Below are 18059 nucleotides of genomic sequence, written 5' to 3'. Positions count from 1 at the left end.
CAATAAGACACACTTCGCCGCGTCACACTTTAGCGCATTTTTGGAAATTCCTTAAAATTTTTTTTTTTTCCAATAATGATAATGTGAACCCCTTGCGAGGGAGGCCATAATGCAGCTATGCCTACTGCGAATGTCTTCCCGCGCATTTGCAAAGGGGGAACTTCCTTTTCAGCGTTAGCATGATGCGTACGGTTGGAAAAAAAAAAAGTGGGAAATACCATAGGAAGATATAGGGACACCCCATGTTATGTCTGCGTCCATGCGCCTGTAGGGATGAGTCGCCTCGAGACGAATTAGGTACACAGCCCGACATGCACAAATCTCTCTCTCCGGTACGGACACTTCACCCAGTTCCCAAACCATTTCTAATAGGTCATTATATTGCGGTTTATATTGCTAGCACTTTTGTGTGGACAAGACGATATTCATGGGATCAACATTTTAAGAAGTTAACGCAGCAGTTCAAGGGACTGCATAAAAAAAATAGAAAAAAATGTCTGTCTAATGATTCGCCCACATGATGGTTATGCGCCTGACTTTCACCCCCCCTACGGTATGGTACCTTTCATGCACGGGGCGGAGAGAAATACCTAATGAGATGTTGCTAATGGAGGGAGAGGGCCCCTTTTTGGATGGTGTCAAAGGGGAAAACTACACATCTATCCGTCGCAACAATGTAAAGTATTTTCCCTTAAAAAAAAAAACGCCTCTTTGAAGAAATGCCCCTTAGGTACACATACCAATGCGAGGTGACGTAAAACCAGTTCTATATAAAAAGGGGCACAGGGGTGGTGACAGTTTATTATCCTCCTGGTGGAGCACTCCTTGAGGGGTGTTGTCCACCCGGGCGCCACTTCCCAACAGGTCCTTGCGATGTACGGGTGTGCATGTCAATCCTTTGGCCATTTCTCGGGGAATATTCTCCCCCTTCTTTAATTCCTCCAGGTGTTCATTTCGCCAAGCGGATATAGTTTCACAAGCTTTTGTAAAACTGATGGAGGGACGCCTCTCCAGTTGGTGCACATGCGAATGTGGTAGAACAGTGTACAGGTGCAATGGGCAAATTAGGCAGTCCATGGAGGGGACCTCAGAATACGCCATCCAATGTTCACACCTCCCGTTCGGATTAACGAAGGAAGACTATTATTTCACTCCTGTCCGATGCACATCCCCCTTGGATCGTTCCAACTCTATGCACTCCAACGATAAGAGGAACATGGGAACTTAAAATGCAAAAAAGGGAAAAAGAAGAAAAAAAAGGTTCATCCAGGCATGCGTATACATGCATACTTAATAAACCTTCACCTGAGTGTAAGCCGCTCTCCATATTCTTTTAACGTTTGATGCAAAACCGACGGGGCGAAACTGGCTGAGGGGATGCCATGTAGGGGAAAATACAGTCCACGAAAAAATGCGCTAAGTGAAATTTCCATGTACCCGTATTTTTAGGGATACCCAAAGGTGATACGATTATTTTTTACTTTATTTTTTTTCTGCTAAATGGTCATTTTTTATGTGTCCCTGTTGCACAAAAAAAAAAAAAAAAAAAAAAAAAAAATTTGAAATGATGAAATGTTGAAAAGCTGAGGAATGGAAAAAATAGCACCGAACCCGAACAGGTGAGAGCAGCGCGGAAAAGTGAACGCAAAAATAAGTAGAAAGCACCTCGTAGGAAACAAAAGCAGCACAACGCGGCATTTACTTGATTGAACGAACATGAAAAAACTGGAGGGAATCCCTCTTTCTTTAAATAATCCACCAGGAGAGACTCCACATGTATGTACATATATACATACACGTACATATTAATTATATATGTTTATGCGAAATCGCCTCTTTTCTGACAAAGGAAGAGGGAATTTCTTTTTCCGTTCGCCTACCTCATTTGATCGTCAGCACTGGTGAATGTACCAATGGGGCAAGAGTCACACGGCAGAGCTCGCAATAGCCCACGCTCGTGAATATGAACAACGTCCCAGGACGATTACGCAGTGCTAAGCGTTTTTGTGAAAAAGATCTATCACGGGAAGGGGCAAACGTAAAAACGCCTTTATATATGTACCTACGCATGAATGTATGTATATACCCACCTTCCACATAGGAAGATCACACTGGACGGTGGGGAAACATATCTTTTTGTTGCATATATGGCCACAGTCCTCTTAAGCGTGTGAGGACAGGCCCCCCTCCCCTATTAGAAAAGAAAGAAAAAAAAACACAAGTGGGAAATTCCCCAGGTGAAAATTTTTTTCTTTTTTTTTCCCATCTGGATACCTTCCATATAAATGCGCCTTCTTCTCGAGGTCGTTCCTAAACTCGCCTCCGTTTGAAGAAGCCAAATGGGCGCTCTTTTTTCCGTTTACATTTTTCTGTCCATTTGGAAAAGGGGGCGCACATGCGTAACCGCACCTATGCGTTTATATGTACATATACACTCGTGAATAATTTTATGTTGCGTCTTCGACGCGCTGTTATTCCTTTGCCGTGCCGCCTTTCGTTTGATGCCCCGGGAGAGAACCTTCCCCCAACCTATACGAACAGTCTTTACAAAAGCAGATTTTACCTCGTTGGTGATTCCCCCCCGGGATTCCTCCAATGGCGCTTTAAAAAAAAAAAAAAAACGGCGCCGTGTTTCGCATGTCCACTTTGTGTTTATGTCCGCATCCGTTCGCTTGGTTTTTTTCGTGTCGCCAACTGATTGGACAATTGATTGGGCCATTTTAATTCTCCCATTTGAATGGCCAATTTTATTTCACGTGCGAAGTTTAACTTAATCCTGTTAAGTACTTTTTTTATTTTATTTTTTTGTTCAACAATTAGTTGTAAAATTCCCCCCCGAGCGTTTTTTTTTTTTTTTTTTTTTTTTTTCGTGAAGTGTTAGTTGTGCTGCATTTAATCGTCCGCAAAAAATTGGGACTGCATTTTTAACCGTTACACGGGTCCCCATTGATATTGCGCCATCATCGGGGGGGTATTGGAGCCATATTGTTGTACCATTTGGACAGCATTGGGGGTGTACTGCTGTGAAAATTTCCCCCTTCTGTCTGCAACTGTGTCACCCGTAAGTGCAAGGCGCAACTTGGAATTAGTTGTTTCAGAAGGGTGTCTCTGTTCAACAGTCGTACACGTGGATTTGTGTTGTGTGTGAATTGGGGGCGTCTGTGCATACACATAAGTGCGTCTGAGAAGACACTCAGAAGTACACCCCAACAGGCGTAACTGCATCGCACCCTCGACCATTTTCCCCCTTTGTGAATCATCCAACAGTAAGAAATTTCTTCAATTTTTCAAATTTATCTTTTTTCCTATGCCGCCATAAAGGTAAGAGCAGAAAGTGGGGAAAGTGGCCCTGATATTAAAACGTTATCAGTGTGGTCATGTACCATTTTTTAGCGTGCACATTTCGTTTCCCCACATCGTGTAGTGAGGAGACGGTCCTTCATCATGCGCCCATATCTTCACCCACCTTGCAGATGTTATTATTTAAAAAGGTTAATTCAAAGGTGTTAAGCATAAACAACTATTTGCAGAAGTAAGACTTGCACACATTTTTTTCCCTTCACACTGGGGGGAGTAAAAAAAAAAAAAAAAAAAAAATGTGTGCGCTGTGGAATACTCCCCAATGAAGAAGCAATTTTTCGTAGCATGTTATGTTACCCTTATCTTCACCACAACCCCCCTTTTTAGATATTTAGAGTCCAATCAGTTTGAAAAAAACCTTAAAGAAGCACTAAACAACAAAAACTATGGCGTGTCGAATAGCCTTCTGTATGACCTGTCGATCTCAACGTACGATGCGAATTACTATAAGAGAGTCCTCAGCGAGGTTTTCAAGGCAATCCAGGAGAAGCCGTCAAAATGGAGGAGAATATACAAGGTTAGTTCGAGCCTAGGAGCCTTCCTCCACCAAAAAAAAAAAAAGTTTCCCCTTTTTGATATGTCATTTTGGGAATGATGGACTTGATTTGGCTATACGTATACCAATTTTAGCGTAGATTTTTAATTTTTTTTTCCCCCCCCTTTTTGGGTGTCTTTCCCCCCCGCAGGGATTAAGACTGTGCGAGTACGTAATGAAGAACGGGTGCGAGTACTTCATCAGCGACGTGAAGGATAAGGAGGAACTCATTAAAAAGCTGACGCACTTTACCTTTTTAGAAGATCTAAAAGACAAGGGAGTATGCATAAGAGAAATTTCAAACAATATTTTAACCTTGTTAAGAGACAACAAACATTTGAAGAATGAAAGAATGGAAGCTGCGAAATATGCAAACATCTGCACTAATATAGAATCCAAGCCGATTGAAAAAAAAGGATTTTTTTCAAGTCGGAAAAAAAAAACAAAAAATAAAGGGAAGAAAATGTTGGAGAGTAATAAAAGAAATTATATGGATACCAGAACTACAAGAAATCCACAAGAAAAAAGTATCTTCGATCAGATAGAGGAAGAGAGAAATATGCTAAACAAATATGCAAGCAATAATTACGACATGAATGATAATGTGCACAGGTCGGATGACATGAGAAGAGGCAGTGGAAATAATTCTGCCAGTGCGTCTTCATCAGACTCAGACTCATCCGACAATAGTAGTGGCAGCAGCGGAAGCAGTAGCAGCAGTGGCAGTGGTACCGATGGGAGTAGAAGTCGGAGCAGTGGCTACATATCAGGGCATAAATCAAGCAGAAGAAAATCCGGCAGAGGAAGAAAGCACAGAAATGCATCTTCACATTCTTCAAAATATTCACGCTCCTCTTCAGCGTCGCATGATGGTTCGAGATCTTCATATGTTTCTCGTTCCAAGTCAGCTCGTTCATCATCGTGTGTATCATCCCGAAGTTCCTCTCGTAACTCGTCTGCCTCATCCTCTGCGTCGAGATCGTCGTCACGGTCGTCCCGCTACTCATCGGCTTCAAGCCACTCCAGTTATTCTTCAAAGAAGAAATCCCACGCACGGGATAAGAATCGGAAGAGCAGGAGCTCCAGAAGGAACAAGTCGGGGCGCTCCAGATGAGCTGCCAGGAAGTTAACACACCAGGTAGAATATCCAAATGGACAGAACACAAAAAGGATTATTTACGTGGGAGCATAAATTGAACAGCTTTGGCAGGATCAGTAGGGCGCACCCCCCTAAAAAGGAGGAAGCTGCCTTCGAAGTTTTGAATGAAGGAAATCACAGCGAAATGTAAGTTTATTGGAATATGTATAAGGGTTCATGCCCTATACATCTAGGTTCGCTCATTTGCGGGGTACCTAATGGAGGGAAGAGACGACCGATATGCGATACAACACTTTTGCCATTTATTTTGTCCCAGCTGGGGATGCTAAGAGGGTGCAACACGGCAAACCGTCCACCTCCGTGGAGCAAGAAGATACGATATATATGAGTGCAGGCACGCTTGATCGAGCGAATACGCGGTGTAGCAGTTGTGAGGAAGGATGAAGCCATAAGACGATTCGAAGCGTTAGTGTTGGAAAAATTGTTACCTTTTTTCTTTTTTCTTTAATTTACAACCGGTAGGCAAAGTTCCCCAAACGGTTGGGACATATCACATTTTAGCTGCCATTTTGAGGATTTTTTTTTTTCCTTCCGTCATGTTTTATGGCAACCATAGTGTCGCGCTCTGGAATGGACCATCTAGTGAATTTTTGCTTACGAGATTGAGCAGGACGGATTTATGTACCATCTATCCAGAAATTCGATTTCTTTTCCTTGCCACAAAATTTTGTAAAATCCAGCTGCTGATTGTAGCTGGTGGATCCCCCCTTCCGAAGGCTTCTGTGCGTGTGGGCGCTGCTTTAGTACTTTAGCTATGCCAATATTGATCTGCGCGCACATTGGTTCGCACCCGTTTAGTCTACTCGTGCGTTGCCCTCCATTTGGTAACAGGGGGCCCTAGGAAGTTCCCCCGAGAGTATCAGTCTAGAAGGGCTTCTCCTCCACCTGTGCCGAAGTTTGATTTACAGGGTTCACCCCACGTTTTTTGCATACCACCACGTGGATTATATACAAGCATACGCATATGTATATGCTTACATGTACATGTATTGTTCACCCCCTCGATTTATTCGCTTTAAAATTTTATGATATATACACAACTGGTATATGTTTTTGTAATCTGATGAACAAACTCTTTCCCCCTTCTTTTAATTTGACCTACATTTGGTTGAACAACAAGTTGAGAGAGCCAACCCGTTGGTGGCTAGCCAAAACGGAAAAAAAAAAAAAAAAAAAAAAAAAAAATGACGCATAAATCTCGCCTGACCTGCTGTTCAGAATTTTTTTTTTTTTTTTTTTTTTTCTCCCCGAGTGATAGCCAAATTGTAGTTCCATAAAAATATTCGATGCAGTCCTGCTCTTTTAGGATAGCACAAAAGGGTAACCGCTTTTTTCTTTTTTTAATAGTCTCTGCTCTTGTCAGATATAAGGCAAGACTCCTATATACGAAGGAACATTCGCACAGTTCTACATCGTGATACAGTTTAGTCTCTTTTGCGGATAGCGTGAAGGCAACTCTGGTGGGAGTCCGCCGTGACTGTCATAGTTAGTGAGTAAGCATCGAGGAAGTGGCTCCCCGTGGGTGACAGAAGCGAAAAGAAACAGAAGGGGTGGCAGCCTGCCCGTGCGCCAGAAAAGTAGTCGCAAAAGTTGTAACCACGTAACACAATGGGGGAACTGTTTTCAATAAAGAACTTGTTCATATGCTCGAGCGAAAGGAGCGTGGAGGAGCTGCGGACGGCCATGGAGGGGCTCCTTAAAAAGGAGAAAGCCGAAGGTGCAGGGGGGGATGAAGGCACAGGGGAGTCAAAACAGGGAGGAAAAAAGTACGAGATGATTAAGGACTACATGGACGCAAACAAAAATAATGTGCTCCATTTTGCAATTTACGGAAATAATATGAACAACGTCAAATTTATAATTGAAAACACAAATTTAATAAATAGCATAAATAATGAAGAGCAAAATGGACTGATAATTAGTGTCCTCAACAGAAATACGGAAATCTCCAAATATTTAATTGAACAAAATATTGACTACAATCAGAAGGACAAACATATGGCGAATGCTTTATTGTACAGTTTGATCACACAAAATTATGAAATTTTCAACATACTTATGGAAAAAAAAGATATAGACATCAATGTTAACAGCTTTGAAAAGGGGAATTTATTAAGTGTATCAATATTTGAAAGGAACATACAAGTGTTAAAAAAATTGTTCAATAAATTTATTTGTCCCTTTGTTGAGAAAAGTATATATCCTCACCCTCTTCTGTACATTACTTACAGTAACGACAATGACTTGCTGTTCCTTTATTTAACCTACTGTTTGTATTACTGTACGAAGGATGATACATTTTATGAGATAAACAAATTGAACTTTGACCCATCCAAGGAGGAGATTTACGTCGATTTGGACCATCCACAGGTGATTCGTTCCATTTGGGACAATTCCAGTTATGACCTCAGCGCGTTTAAGGATATATTAAACATGACAGACGAAAATGGCACTCCTTTGCTTAGCACGTGTATCAATAATGGGAATCCCCTCGGGAAGAACATTTTCGACTACTTCAGAGCCTCATCGTAATGATTGACGGAGGAGAGGTAGAATTCTGGGCGGCCATTCTCCGCCTCCTTTTGAACACATGCACACTATGTCATTGGTGTGCGCGTTTGCTTGAACGTTCGCTCGTCAGTTATGCCTTGCCCCGATGGAATATAGCAGGGACATCCTTCCACATTGATGTCAATTTTTTTTGCAATTTTTTTTCCATTTTGTGGGATTGAAAAGGCGCCGCAAAACACCCGCAACGTTGTTCTCGGCGTGGTCATTTTTGTGTGGGCCCAGCGCAGGCACACTCCTCCGTGGGAATTTCCCCCCCAAGCATGCGCCCAAGTTTCACGTGAAGGCCCAAATGGGGGGTGCAGTTTCGTCGAGGCGGGTATTTTCCGCCTGGGCAGCTTTCTTTCCTCTAGTAGGCAGATCGACGCCGTTTGCGGAGGGCATCCTGAGGATATTCCCTGCGAACGACTCCATAGACGGCATACTGGTGCACCTGCCATATAAGTTTATAAAGCACAGGGTTCACAGTAGGGGAATATACTTGCACACCAATTTTGATGACCTCGATGCGGTGATCAATTTGGTGGAAATGCAGAAGAGGATTACCAACTTACATTGCAATTTGAGGAAGGAAAAAGGGGAATTCATCCGTGGGGGTGCAATCCAGGGGAAAGCCACCCACGGGGAGGACGTGCTAATTACGAACAATTGTGTGCTCTTCGTTCACATAAAATATAAAGACAGCTTAAAGAACATTTTCCAGTTCATGGATTATCTGCACAAACATACAAGTGCCACTGCGTTGGTCTTCATTTGTGATAATTTCCTATATGACAACGAGATATACAATCCGCACGAGGATCTGAACACAACGATCCTGCATTCCAGTGTGCTGACATACTTGGTGCCATACGACTCCATGATAGCTTATCAGCAGAAGGATCAGTATGATAAGTACACGTTTGAGTTGTATTGGGGAATAACAAACAAGAGTGATGTTGTGCATATAAATTATCATTTAGACTTTGGGAAATATTTTAACTACACTTTTTTTCACTACATGAAAAACTTCCTTCTCGACTTGAAGGAGCATATAACGTATGAGATTCATTTTAGCATTCACAAAAATTTTACCATCGACCCCCGCTTTTGCTTCATCCGTGATTCGTCCTACTGTATAAGCAAGCCTGACTACATGAACTCCAATGTTGTGAGGGAGGTGGTGGAGCAGCAGGTCCGCAGTTTGTGCGTCTACCAGTTGACCGCCACGGGGGGAGACGACCACAAGGGGGGGAAAAGCACCACAGGGGAGAACCTCCCAACCTACGCACAGAACAAACGGTTCAGCGAAAAATTCATCCAGTACATAAATGCCCTGTTCGACTTTGGGTTCGAAAAAAATCTCTGCTCCAGTGGGTCGAACGATTTGTCGAAAAAATGTTCGGACAAAATTTTAGCCCACTTGGGGGTACCCGTGCAGGAAGTCAACAAATGCTTTTTAAAAAATTTCCACGCTTATATGAAGGACATGATAAAAACCAAGTTCTATGTTTACTCGATACAGATAAATGGGCATACATACAAGCTGAAGCTGAACAAGGACATTAGCATACGTCTGATCTGTTCTGCCTTCCGTGTCATGCCCAAGCGCTGTGCAGATTACTTTGCGGGCGGCGTTTACGGCACCTCCTTGGTGAGGAAGTAAGAGAACCAGGCGGCGGAACGGCAAACGGGCGAAGCGGCAACTACGAATATATGTAACGTCACATGCTCACTTTTATATACATTCATATGGCAACTGGTGTTCCCTCCCCCCGTAGGAAGAGTAAGAAGAAGGAGTTGGTGGCCTTCTACATCCTCCTGCTTCTGGTGGTGTCGCACATCTTGGGGACGCTCCTGAATTATCTGTAAGTTGGCAAAAGTGCGAACGCACTAATGAAAAATGTAATATAGTCAGTTCATACGGTGAGCACTCCATATATTTTCCCCTTGCCCTTCCCGAATTGCACTTTACACACGCAGCTCTGTTTAACTGTATATTATTTAGCACCTCATGGTTTGCTCATTCTGGGTTTGCTCCACTGCAGGGTATCTTGCCACCTCGACGCGATCGAGCAGAAGGACTAGGTGCCTCATGTTCCTCACGTGGATGTGCACCACCAATGGAAAAACCACCATGGAGGTCCTCCCATATCATCATACAATAATTTAGTGGTCAAATGAGGAGGTGTCCCCCAGAGCAGAAGAGGAAGCAAACCAAGGTGCCATTTTTGCCACATTGCGGGTAGCAGCTGCGGGGAGAGCCCACAAAGAGGGGTCTTCCCCCAAGAAGAAAATATATACAGATGAAAAAAACAAACATGTAGATACGGACATGTGCATTCTAATCCACGTGAATGCTTCCGTTAAGTCACTCCCCCTGGTCAAATCGTACACGTTGCAAGGAAGATCCATTTTATTTCGCCCCCCTTTTTTTTTTAATATGCAACCACATGATCGATCAGTAGGGGTGACATATGTGGGAAAACTTCGCGAGAAAGTATCCACGATTTATCACAACATGCGCAGGTGCAGAGGGATACCTATGTGCAAGTCGTTCCACAGTTGCTACCACAACCCGTTTTTTTTTTTCACCTACATATTAATGTAACATTTTTATATTTCCTTCATTTTTAAAAGAGAATAAATTATTTTTTCGCCTTATCTGGCAAGTTCCCCTTTTTCGTGAGTATTTTTTTTTTTTTTTATTCCTTTGAGGGAGAACAACGATCGAATGGTTATCAAGTAGAAAAATCTGTTCAATCTTTTTGCGCAAACATATCAGCATTAATCTCCTTCCTTTGGGCGCATGTTCCTTTCTGCAACATCCCAACGTTCTTGAGTACCCCTTTTTTTTGTGTTTATCTTTTTTATTTTGCTAATCGAGGCCAGTTGCATGACCACACAACGATCAGATGAGGAGCTGGAACGGGCACATGCGAACCACACTGAGGTGGCGCTTGTCTCTTCTTTTTTATAGGAGCACAAATTGGTAATCCAGCAGAGGACACATATGTTTTCACATGTCCCTATTTGTGCGGTCCTTATTTATGCACACTGTTGCCACACCATTTGAATCGACCACCGCGAAGCGCTCAGTGAGTCCCCCATTCTGCTTTCAACCATTTGGGACACCTCCAGAAGGGTCAACAAAAAAGGAAGAGAATAATTAGGATCCTCCTCGCTCGGTTCCGTGCCTCGTCCGTAAGTATTACTTCGGCACCGCATTTTTGTGGACACTCTTTTATGTGGATTTTGTAGCCCGTCTCTGTCTGCCCATTTGTAGAAATTTCTCTGAGCAGGGTTTAGCCAATTTTTTATGTTAATAGCTCCTTGGAGATAACACATTTGTAGTCGGAAAAGAGGTACGTGCTGGATTTGCCTCGAATTCAAGTGTTTAGTTACCGCAGATCTTTGTGGGTTACACGTCGAAGCAGCGCATCCTCCCAAACATTTGGCCTTTCAACCAGTAAATCACCCAACTGGCCACGCAAGACGACACAATGAGGCAGAAGAAAACGCTGAAGGTGAGCATCCACGAAATTAAAAAGTACTGCCCCTTCGTGAAAAACATACAACTCTTTTACAATGCGAATGAGAGCAAAAGCAAAGACAAGCACAACAAGAACAATGTGGTCATGTCAGTCATGTCCAATCTATGCCCAGTGGGAAAGGCCATCAATGAGAAGCGCCTTATCATAATAGACAACAAATCTAAAATAAATATTTTTAAAATTCTCAGAAAGTCTAACATAATATCTAGACATTTGGTGGATTCGTTGGCCGCTCGAAGTGGCACAATGGAAGTAAAAGCGGAGCAGGAGGATCAGCAAAGGGGGGGAGCTACTCCAGTTGGGAAAACACCTGTTGGTGAGTATAGCCATACAGGTGATGCTTGCAAAACGGAAAACACCCTTTGTGGAGAATGCCTGTGTAAAAGCTGGGGCGAAAGCGCTGCACACACAAACACCCTTAGTGTAGTTGAAAACAAGCCTAGTCACTCACTAACATGGTCGAATGAAGCTTATAAGCTATTCCAAAAAGAATGCACAAACGACTTGAAGGAACTTTTAAATAAACTCTATTTAGACAAAAGGTACAGAGTGTTTACCATCCTAAACAAATGCAGGAAGTTTTATCCAAATGTAGATATAGAGAATGGCAAATTATTTCTTCCCATTTTTTTTGAGTTTTTTCAAAATTTTGGCTACAGGCCCTGTGTTGGGAATAGTGCCTACAAGATTGGGGGCAATTATAATACCGTCACGGATGGATTAGGAAGCGCTTCCCCCAGGAAGGAAAACACTCATGGGTGGAATTCTTCCAATGTGCGCACATCTATTATCCAAACAACCAACGACAAAACGGTCGTGTGGTGTTCGAACGATTATCTATGCTTGTCGAATAACCAACAAGTGATAGACGTAGGGATTGAAACTCTGAGAAAAATTGGGAACAGCAGTGGAGGCACAAGGAACATCTCAGGTAGTTTACTAAATCATAGTCACTTGGAATATATATTGGCTAAATGGTTTAATAAAGAGAGTGCATTATTATTTACCTCTGGGTATATAGCAAATGTGGGTGCATTAGAAACTTTGGGGAAATTGCTAAATCTTGTGTTCGTCTCGGACCAAATGAATCATGCATCTATAATCAACGGAATCAGAGAATCGAGATGTGAAAAAATTATATTCAAACATAACGATATGGTATATTTAGAAAAGGTTCTAAAAGGACTGAGAACAGATAAAGAATATGAAAGTAGAAAAATCATGATTGTGTTTGAATCCATTTATAGTATGTCAGGGAATATTTCTAACATTCCACGTATTGTTCAGCTAGCCAAAAAATATAATGCACTCACCTATGTTGATGAGGTTCATGCTGTGGGACTGTACGGAAAAACGGGTTCTGGATATTTAGAAGAATTAAATATATGTGATCACATTGATATAATTAATGGTACTTTATCAAAAGCGATAGGTTCCTTGGGTGGGTTCATTTGTGCGAACAAATATTATATTGACGTCATTAGATCCTACTCTCCCCATTTTATTTTCACCACGTCTTTGACGCCTGTTAATATTAACACATCTGCGGAAGCCATTCACATAATTCAGACCGACATAAATCTGCGAAATAAATTTCGCAAAGTTGTCCAGAAGACAAAGGAAAAATTGAACCAACAGGGGATACACATTTTGAAAAACAACTCCCATATCGTTGTTGCTTTGATTAACTGTGCTGAGAAGTGCAAGCAAATTTGTGACGACCTGCTGACGGAACATAATATATACCTCCAGCCGATTAATTACCCCACCGTTCCGAGGTAAGCACGGACCGTGGCGTCGCCATTACGCTGCTATGCATTTGCACCAACCGCATGTAACATTTGTGCGTTCGCTTATTTTCTCATTTGCTTCCCCCCACTTGCCACTCCTCAGAGGATCGGAAAGAATCAGAATCACGCCCTCGCCGTACCACACAGATGAACACATTGAAAAACTGGCGCATAGCCTTTACGTGCTCTTCAAAAAGTACCAAGTAAATATGTTTGATGAGAAGAACAGTCAAGCGCAAATGCAGCTATAGTGCTAGACGCCGCGGGGTCTACCCTCCCGCACTTTCTTTTTGTCTGACTTGTCCACGCGAAGGTGATGCATCGCCTGCCACATGTGTGTGTATACATATACATAAGCAGATGCATGTGCAACATTTTTTTTTCGACCTGTTTCACTCAATTCGAAAAATGTGATCGCGCACAGGTTTACCAAATCGGATCTGAAATTTTTCGAAAGCCTCACCATTTCACGCCGCTTAATTTTTTTCCCATAATTTGTTTTACACCCCATGCATCCATCACATTTATATGTGTGCGCACTCGGTGGGGAAGGCACAATTTTTCGCTGAGTCGAACTTTCGAACGTGCATATGATGGGAAGACCGCCGACAGCCTCAACCGTGGGAACAGTGGAGCTACAAAAATGAGGCACATTCAAAGGGGGCCACACAATCGGTATGGACTCACAGATGTTTGCCCAGCGATTTTGTCACATTCATAGTAACCCTTGACCCACCATGAGGGGAGTTATGTTAATCCTTCACACGTCAGTAGCTGCATAATTGGACGACCACGATGTGCAGTTCTACCAAATGGGCTTTACATTTAGCTAGCCATTTAAAAAAAAAAGGGGAAAAAAAAAAAAAAAAATTCCCTTCAGGTAAATTCAACCAGACTGTTAAAATGGCTTTGTTGCTATCAGGCGTATGGCTGTTCTCACGTGGCGATCGCAATGCATGTTTAACTGCTCTTTGCAACAAGGGTACTTGTAAGCTTTCATGTGACATATTATTTTCATATTCACCTGAACGGTCAGGCGATTTTTCACTTTTTCACGGCTTATACATGTACAATTTGGGAAAAAAAAAAAAAAAAAAAAGTCTAGCTTTTTAAAAGCGAACTTGGTTTGGTCAGGGAAATAAAAAAAATTATCACCTTAAAAAAAAAGTGCCAACTTAACTGTATCGTATAATTCCAAGAAATCTTACGTTTGCTGGGAAGAAGAAAAAGTGTTTAAATTCACGATGGCAAAAGGTATACGTGAAAAAGGTAAATGCACAAAACACACACTAATTTCGCCATTCCTCTTTTGCTCGCTTAATTGTTCGTTCACCGGCCGCTTATTAATTTTTCCTTTTTGCCGTATGGCCGTTAACATTTCCTGCCCATAATCCGCTGCGCGTGCACCCTCCCTCTGGCGCACAAATTGTCAGAATTGGAAACCCCCTACGTATATGAGCAAGTTAATTATATGCAAATTTACTCTCATTTACATACGCATATATGTAAGGTACGCGGTTAGTGAAGGGTATAAGTGAACGCAAAATTCGTTTCTCCAGGGAAAAAACGAAAAAAAGTCATTTTTCCAAATTGGGGGAAAAAGGTAAATATAACGTAAAAAAAAAACGTGAACAAGAGTAAAAAAAGCGTAAAAAAGGCGTGAACAGGCTTACACAAAGCAAAAACCAAGGAACGGCAAGGAATTGCAGTACACACCCCTGGGCGTTGAAAGGAACATAAAACAAACGTTAAATATTCGCACGCGCTCGCCACGCGACGCAACGTACACATGCGCGCAATTGTACACTTAATTATACGTGTAAATATACCTTAATTGTACACTTGATTATAAGCGTAAATATACCCTTAATTGTACACTTAATTACACGTGTAAAGAAGAAAAACAAATTGAAAAAAAAAGAAAAGCAAAATCGCCAGTAGCAGTTCAGTTGCATTTACCCAGTTTAAATTTTAACAGCCTTAACTGTTGCTTCACGATTTTCACATCAAGCTTTTGCCATACTTATGTTGCACGTTCGCCACATTTTTTCCCTCTGTCATTTAATTTTTCTTATCCTTTTACGTTTTTGCTCTTTCTTTTCTTCCAAACGCGTGTAAATTTGAACATTTTTTTTTTTCAATACATATACATGTTACACTCCTGAAGCAGAAATATGTATATATATTTTTTTTTTTTTTTTTCTTGCTAAGTGAATTATCTGTTGTGTTTTGCGCGTATAATATATGCAGTCACCCGTACGTCATTACCAGCCAGTAAACCACTCATCCATCCAACAAACCAACCAATCAGCCAGTTTTTTTTTTTTTTTTTTTTTTTTTTTTTTTTTTTTATTTTTCACCTGAATGTTCATATTTTTTCGAAATTGTTTTTTTTTCCATGCGCAAGCTATAAATGTAAAACTGTTTAATTTCTATTTACTTTTTTTTTTTTTTTTTCTTCTTTCCTTTTTATTTTTTTGCTAAATGTCAACTTAAGCGAAATGCGATTTATGTGAAATGTAATTTCTGCAAAAATTCAAATTAGCGCATAAAATTTATTTATTATCTTATAACCTGTTATTGGAACGAATTTTTATTGCGTCACCATTTGCACGACAAAACATCAGTAAAGCAAAGTATACGCATACACGCACGTACGTACACACACACACACGTCAGCACGCGTATTTGCCTGTACCCATTTATTCCCTTATACGACAGATCACTGGTACGCCCAGTTTTATCCTGAAAAAAGGAAAAAAAAACCTCTTTACGCCTTTCCCTTTTCAAACCTTCTGAACAAAATGGGTGACGAGGAAGTTCAAGCTTTAGTTGTTGACAACGGCTCAGGTAATGTAAAGGCTGGGGTTGCAGGAGATGACGCACCCCGTTCAGTTTTCCCAAGTATAGTTGGTAGGCCAAAGAATCCAGGAATTATGGTGGGTATGGAAGAGAAGGATGCATTTGTTGGTGATGAAGCGCAAACGAAAAGAGGTATTTTGACTTTAAAGTATCCGATAGAACATGGAATAGTAACCAACTGGGATGATATGGAAAAGATATGGCACCATACCTTTTACAATGAATTGAGAGCTGCACCGGAGGAGCACCCAGTGTTATTAACAGAGGCCCCCTTGAACCCAAAGGGAAATCGTGAAAGGATGACCCAAATTATGTTCGAGTCATTTAACGTACCAGCAATGTATGTAGCCATCCAAGCAGTGTTATCGTTGTATTCTTCTGGTCGTACAACAGGTATCGTCCTAGATAGTGGTGATGGAGTTTCCCACACGGTCCCCATTTATGAAGGGTATGCATTGCCACATGCCATTATGAGATTGGATTTAGCAGGAAGGGATTTAACCGAATACTTAATGAAGATTCTTCACGAGAGAGGATATGGATTTTCGACATCCGCAGAGAAGGAAATTGTTAGAGATATTAAAGAGAAGCTATGTTACATTGCCTTAAATTTCGATGAAGAAATGAAGACATCCGAGCAGAGTAGTGACATAGAGAAGTCATACGAATTACCTGATGGAAATATAATCACCGTGGGAAATGAAAGGTTTAGATGTCCAGAGGCCCTTTTCCAGCCATCCTTCTTGGGAAAAGAAGCAGCAGGAATTCACACCACCACGTTTAACTCGATTAAGAAATGTGATGTTGATATTCGTAAAGATTTGTATGGAAATATTGTCTTGTCCGGTGGTACAACCATGTATGAGGGTATTGGGGAGAGGCTTACCAGGGACATCACCACTTTGGCTCCATCCACCATGAAGATTAAGGTGGTTGCCCCCCCTGAGAGGAAATACTCCGTCTGGATCGGAGGGTCGATTTTGTCGTCCCTGTCCACCTTCCAGCAGATGTGGATCACCAAGGAGGAGTACGACGAGTCGGGCCCCAGCATCGTCCACAGGAAATGTTTCTAAGCAGCGTGGGCGTAGGCATAGGCGTAGGCGTAGGCGTAAGCGTGTTCGAAGGAGAGCAGGAGGCAGCGAAATGGGCCAAACAGGGCAAACAGGACAACCAATGCAAACGGAGCAAATAGGCCAAATGAGCGAAATGAAAGGACGTCGGTGAAGACGGCGCGCAGAGCAGAATTGAGCTAAGAAGAAAAAGCCCGCAACAACCCAGCAGTTCGAACGATATGAAGCAACGCGTACATTCACGTATACATCTATATGCGTAGGAACACGCAATTGTGTATATATATATATTTTTTCGGTTTATGTGGCCCAAGCGCATCACAGGAGTACCCCATTGGTGAATTCTTCAACCCCCTTGATAAAAAAAAAAAAAAAAAAAAAAAAAAAGCTAGTTGTTCCCCCCGCCCCCCTATTCACTCTTTTTCATCTCACTTTTGCGTGCATGGCCTAACTGTTTACCAGGAGCAACGTGCGTTGCTTGCGTGAGTTGTGTGCGTTTTCATGCGTGCCTCTCCCCCCCTTGTGTGTGTGTTTATGCGCGCATAGACACGTGTGCACAAGTGTGTATATACCTGCGCAAAAGTGTATGCATTTTTTTTTTTTTTTCCCTCTCTCCCATTTCTTGTTGTCCATGTGTATATATGTATATACACGTGCAGTTGCATTCTTATACCCAGTGCAGCAGAATTATTAAAAAAAAAAAAAAAAAAAAAAGCCAACCGCGCAGTTTCTCCTCTGTGTACAATTACCCCTCCTGATATGCACCCCTTGATATTTCATACCAGCCTGTTTTCTTACGCATACACGTACAGGTGGAGAAGCATCCATTGTGTGTATCAATTAAAAAACTGTAAAAATGAAATGTATAAAGTTGTAAATGTGGATGCGTGGGAAGTTTAGGAGTGGAAGGTGCGGCCCGTCGGAGGAGCTACAATTGGGATGAAGGAAACCCATGGCTGTTCTGAGCTGTGCACCATGGTAGGGCTTTTTTTTGGCGCGTCAAACTTGTGCGTAACGTGGATTGTACAGGAGTGAACGTTAGCAACTTCGGGAAGGAAATGTATAGAAAAATAAATTGTTCTTCCTGTTTTAAGCGGAACGGGATGGTGATCTTTTCCCCATATACACGTATACATATACACGTATACGTATACACATGTACCGACCGACTTCCTAACGTGC

At 41.9% G+C, this 18059-nt stretch overlaps 4 protein-coding genes across 4 annotated transcripts; all 4 read left to right on the top strand.

Annotated features, from left to right (window-relative positions):
* Positions 1–3473: 3473 nt before the first annotated feature.
* PCOAH_00052140 (ENTH domain-containing protein) lies at positions 3474–5009 on the top strand (the record flags this gene model as incomplete). Its single annotated transcript, XM_020061994.1, has 3 exons — positions 3474–3532; positions 3688–3877; positions 4047–5009. 3 exons carry the CDS (start codon positions 3474–3476, stop codon positions 5007–5009), a joined length of 1212 nt encoding a protein of 403 aa, XP_019917800.1.
* A 1653-nt stretch (positions 5010–6662) lies between these two features.
* Positions 6663–9689, top strand: PCOAH_00052130 (Uncharacterized protein; the record flags this gene model as incomplete). The annotated part of the gene is made up of 4 exons (XM_020061993.1): positions 6663–7582; positions 7983–9263; positions 9383–9469; positions 9650–9689. The coding sequence occupies 4 exons, from the start codon at positions 6663–6665 to the stop codon at positions 9687–9689; spliced, it is 2328 nt and encodes a 775-aa protein (XP_019917726.1).
* Positions 9690–11104: 1415 nt separating this feature from the next.
* On the top strand, positions 11105–13196 carry PCOAH_00052120 (5-aminolevulinic acid synthase; the record flags this gene model as incomplete). Its single annotated transcript, XM_020061992.1, has 2 exons — positions 11105–12933; positions 13049–13196. 2 exons carry the CDS (start codon positions 11105–11107, stop codon positions 13194–13196), a joined length of 1977 nt encoding a protein of 658 aa, XP_019917860.1.
* A 2553-nt stretch (positions 13197–15749) lies between these two features.
* On the top strand, positions 15750–16880 carry PCOAH_00052110 (Actin; the record flags this gene model as incomplete). The annotated part of the gene is made up of 1 exon (XM_020061991.1): positions 15750–16880. The coding sequence occupies one exon, from the start codon at positions 15750–15752 to the stop codon at positions 16878–16880; it is 1131 nt and encodes a 376-aa protein (XP_019917543.1).
* Positions 16881–18059: the final 1179 nt, after the last annotated feature.

This window comes from Plasmodium coatneyi, chromosome 14 (genome assembly GCF_001680005.1).
Source record: "Plasmodium coatneyi strain Hackeri chromosome 14, complete sequence".
Taxonomy (NCBI): Eukaryota; Apicomplexa; class Aconoidasida; order Haemosporida; family Plasmodiidae; genus Plasmodium; species Plasmodium coatneyi.
This window is presented reverse-complemented; position numbering and strand designations above follow the sequence as displayed.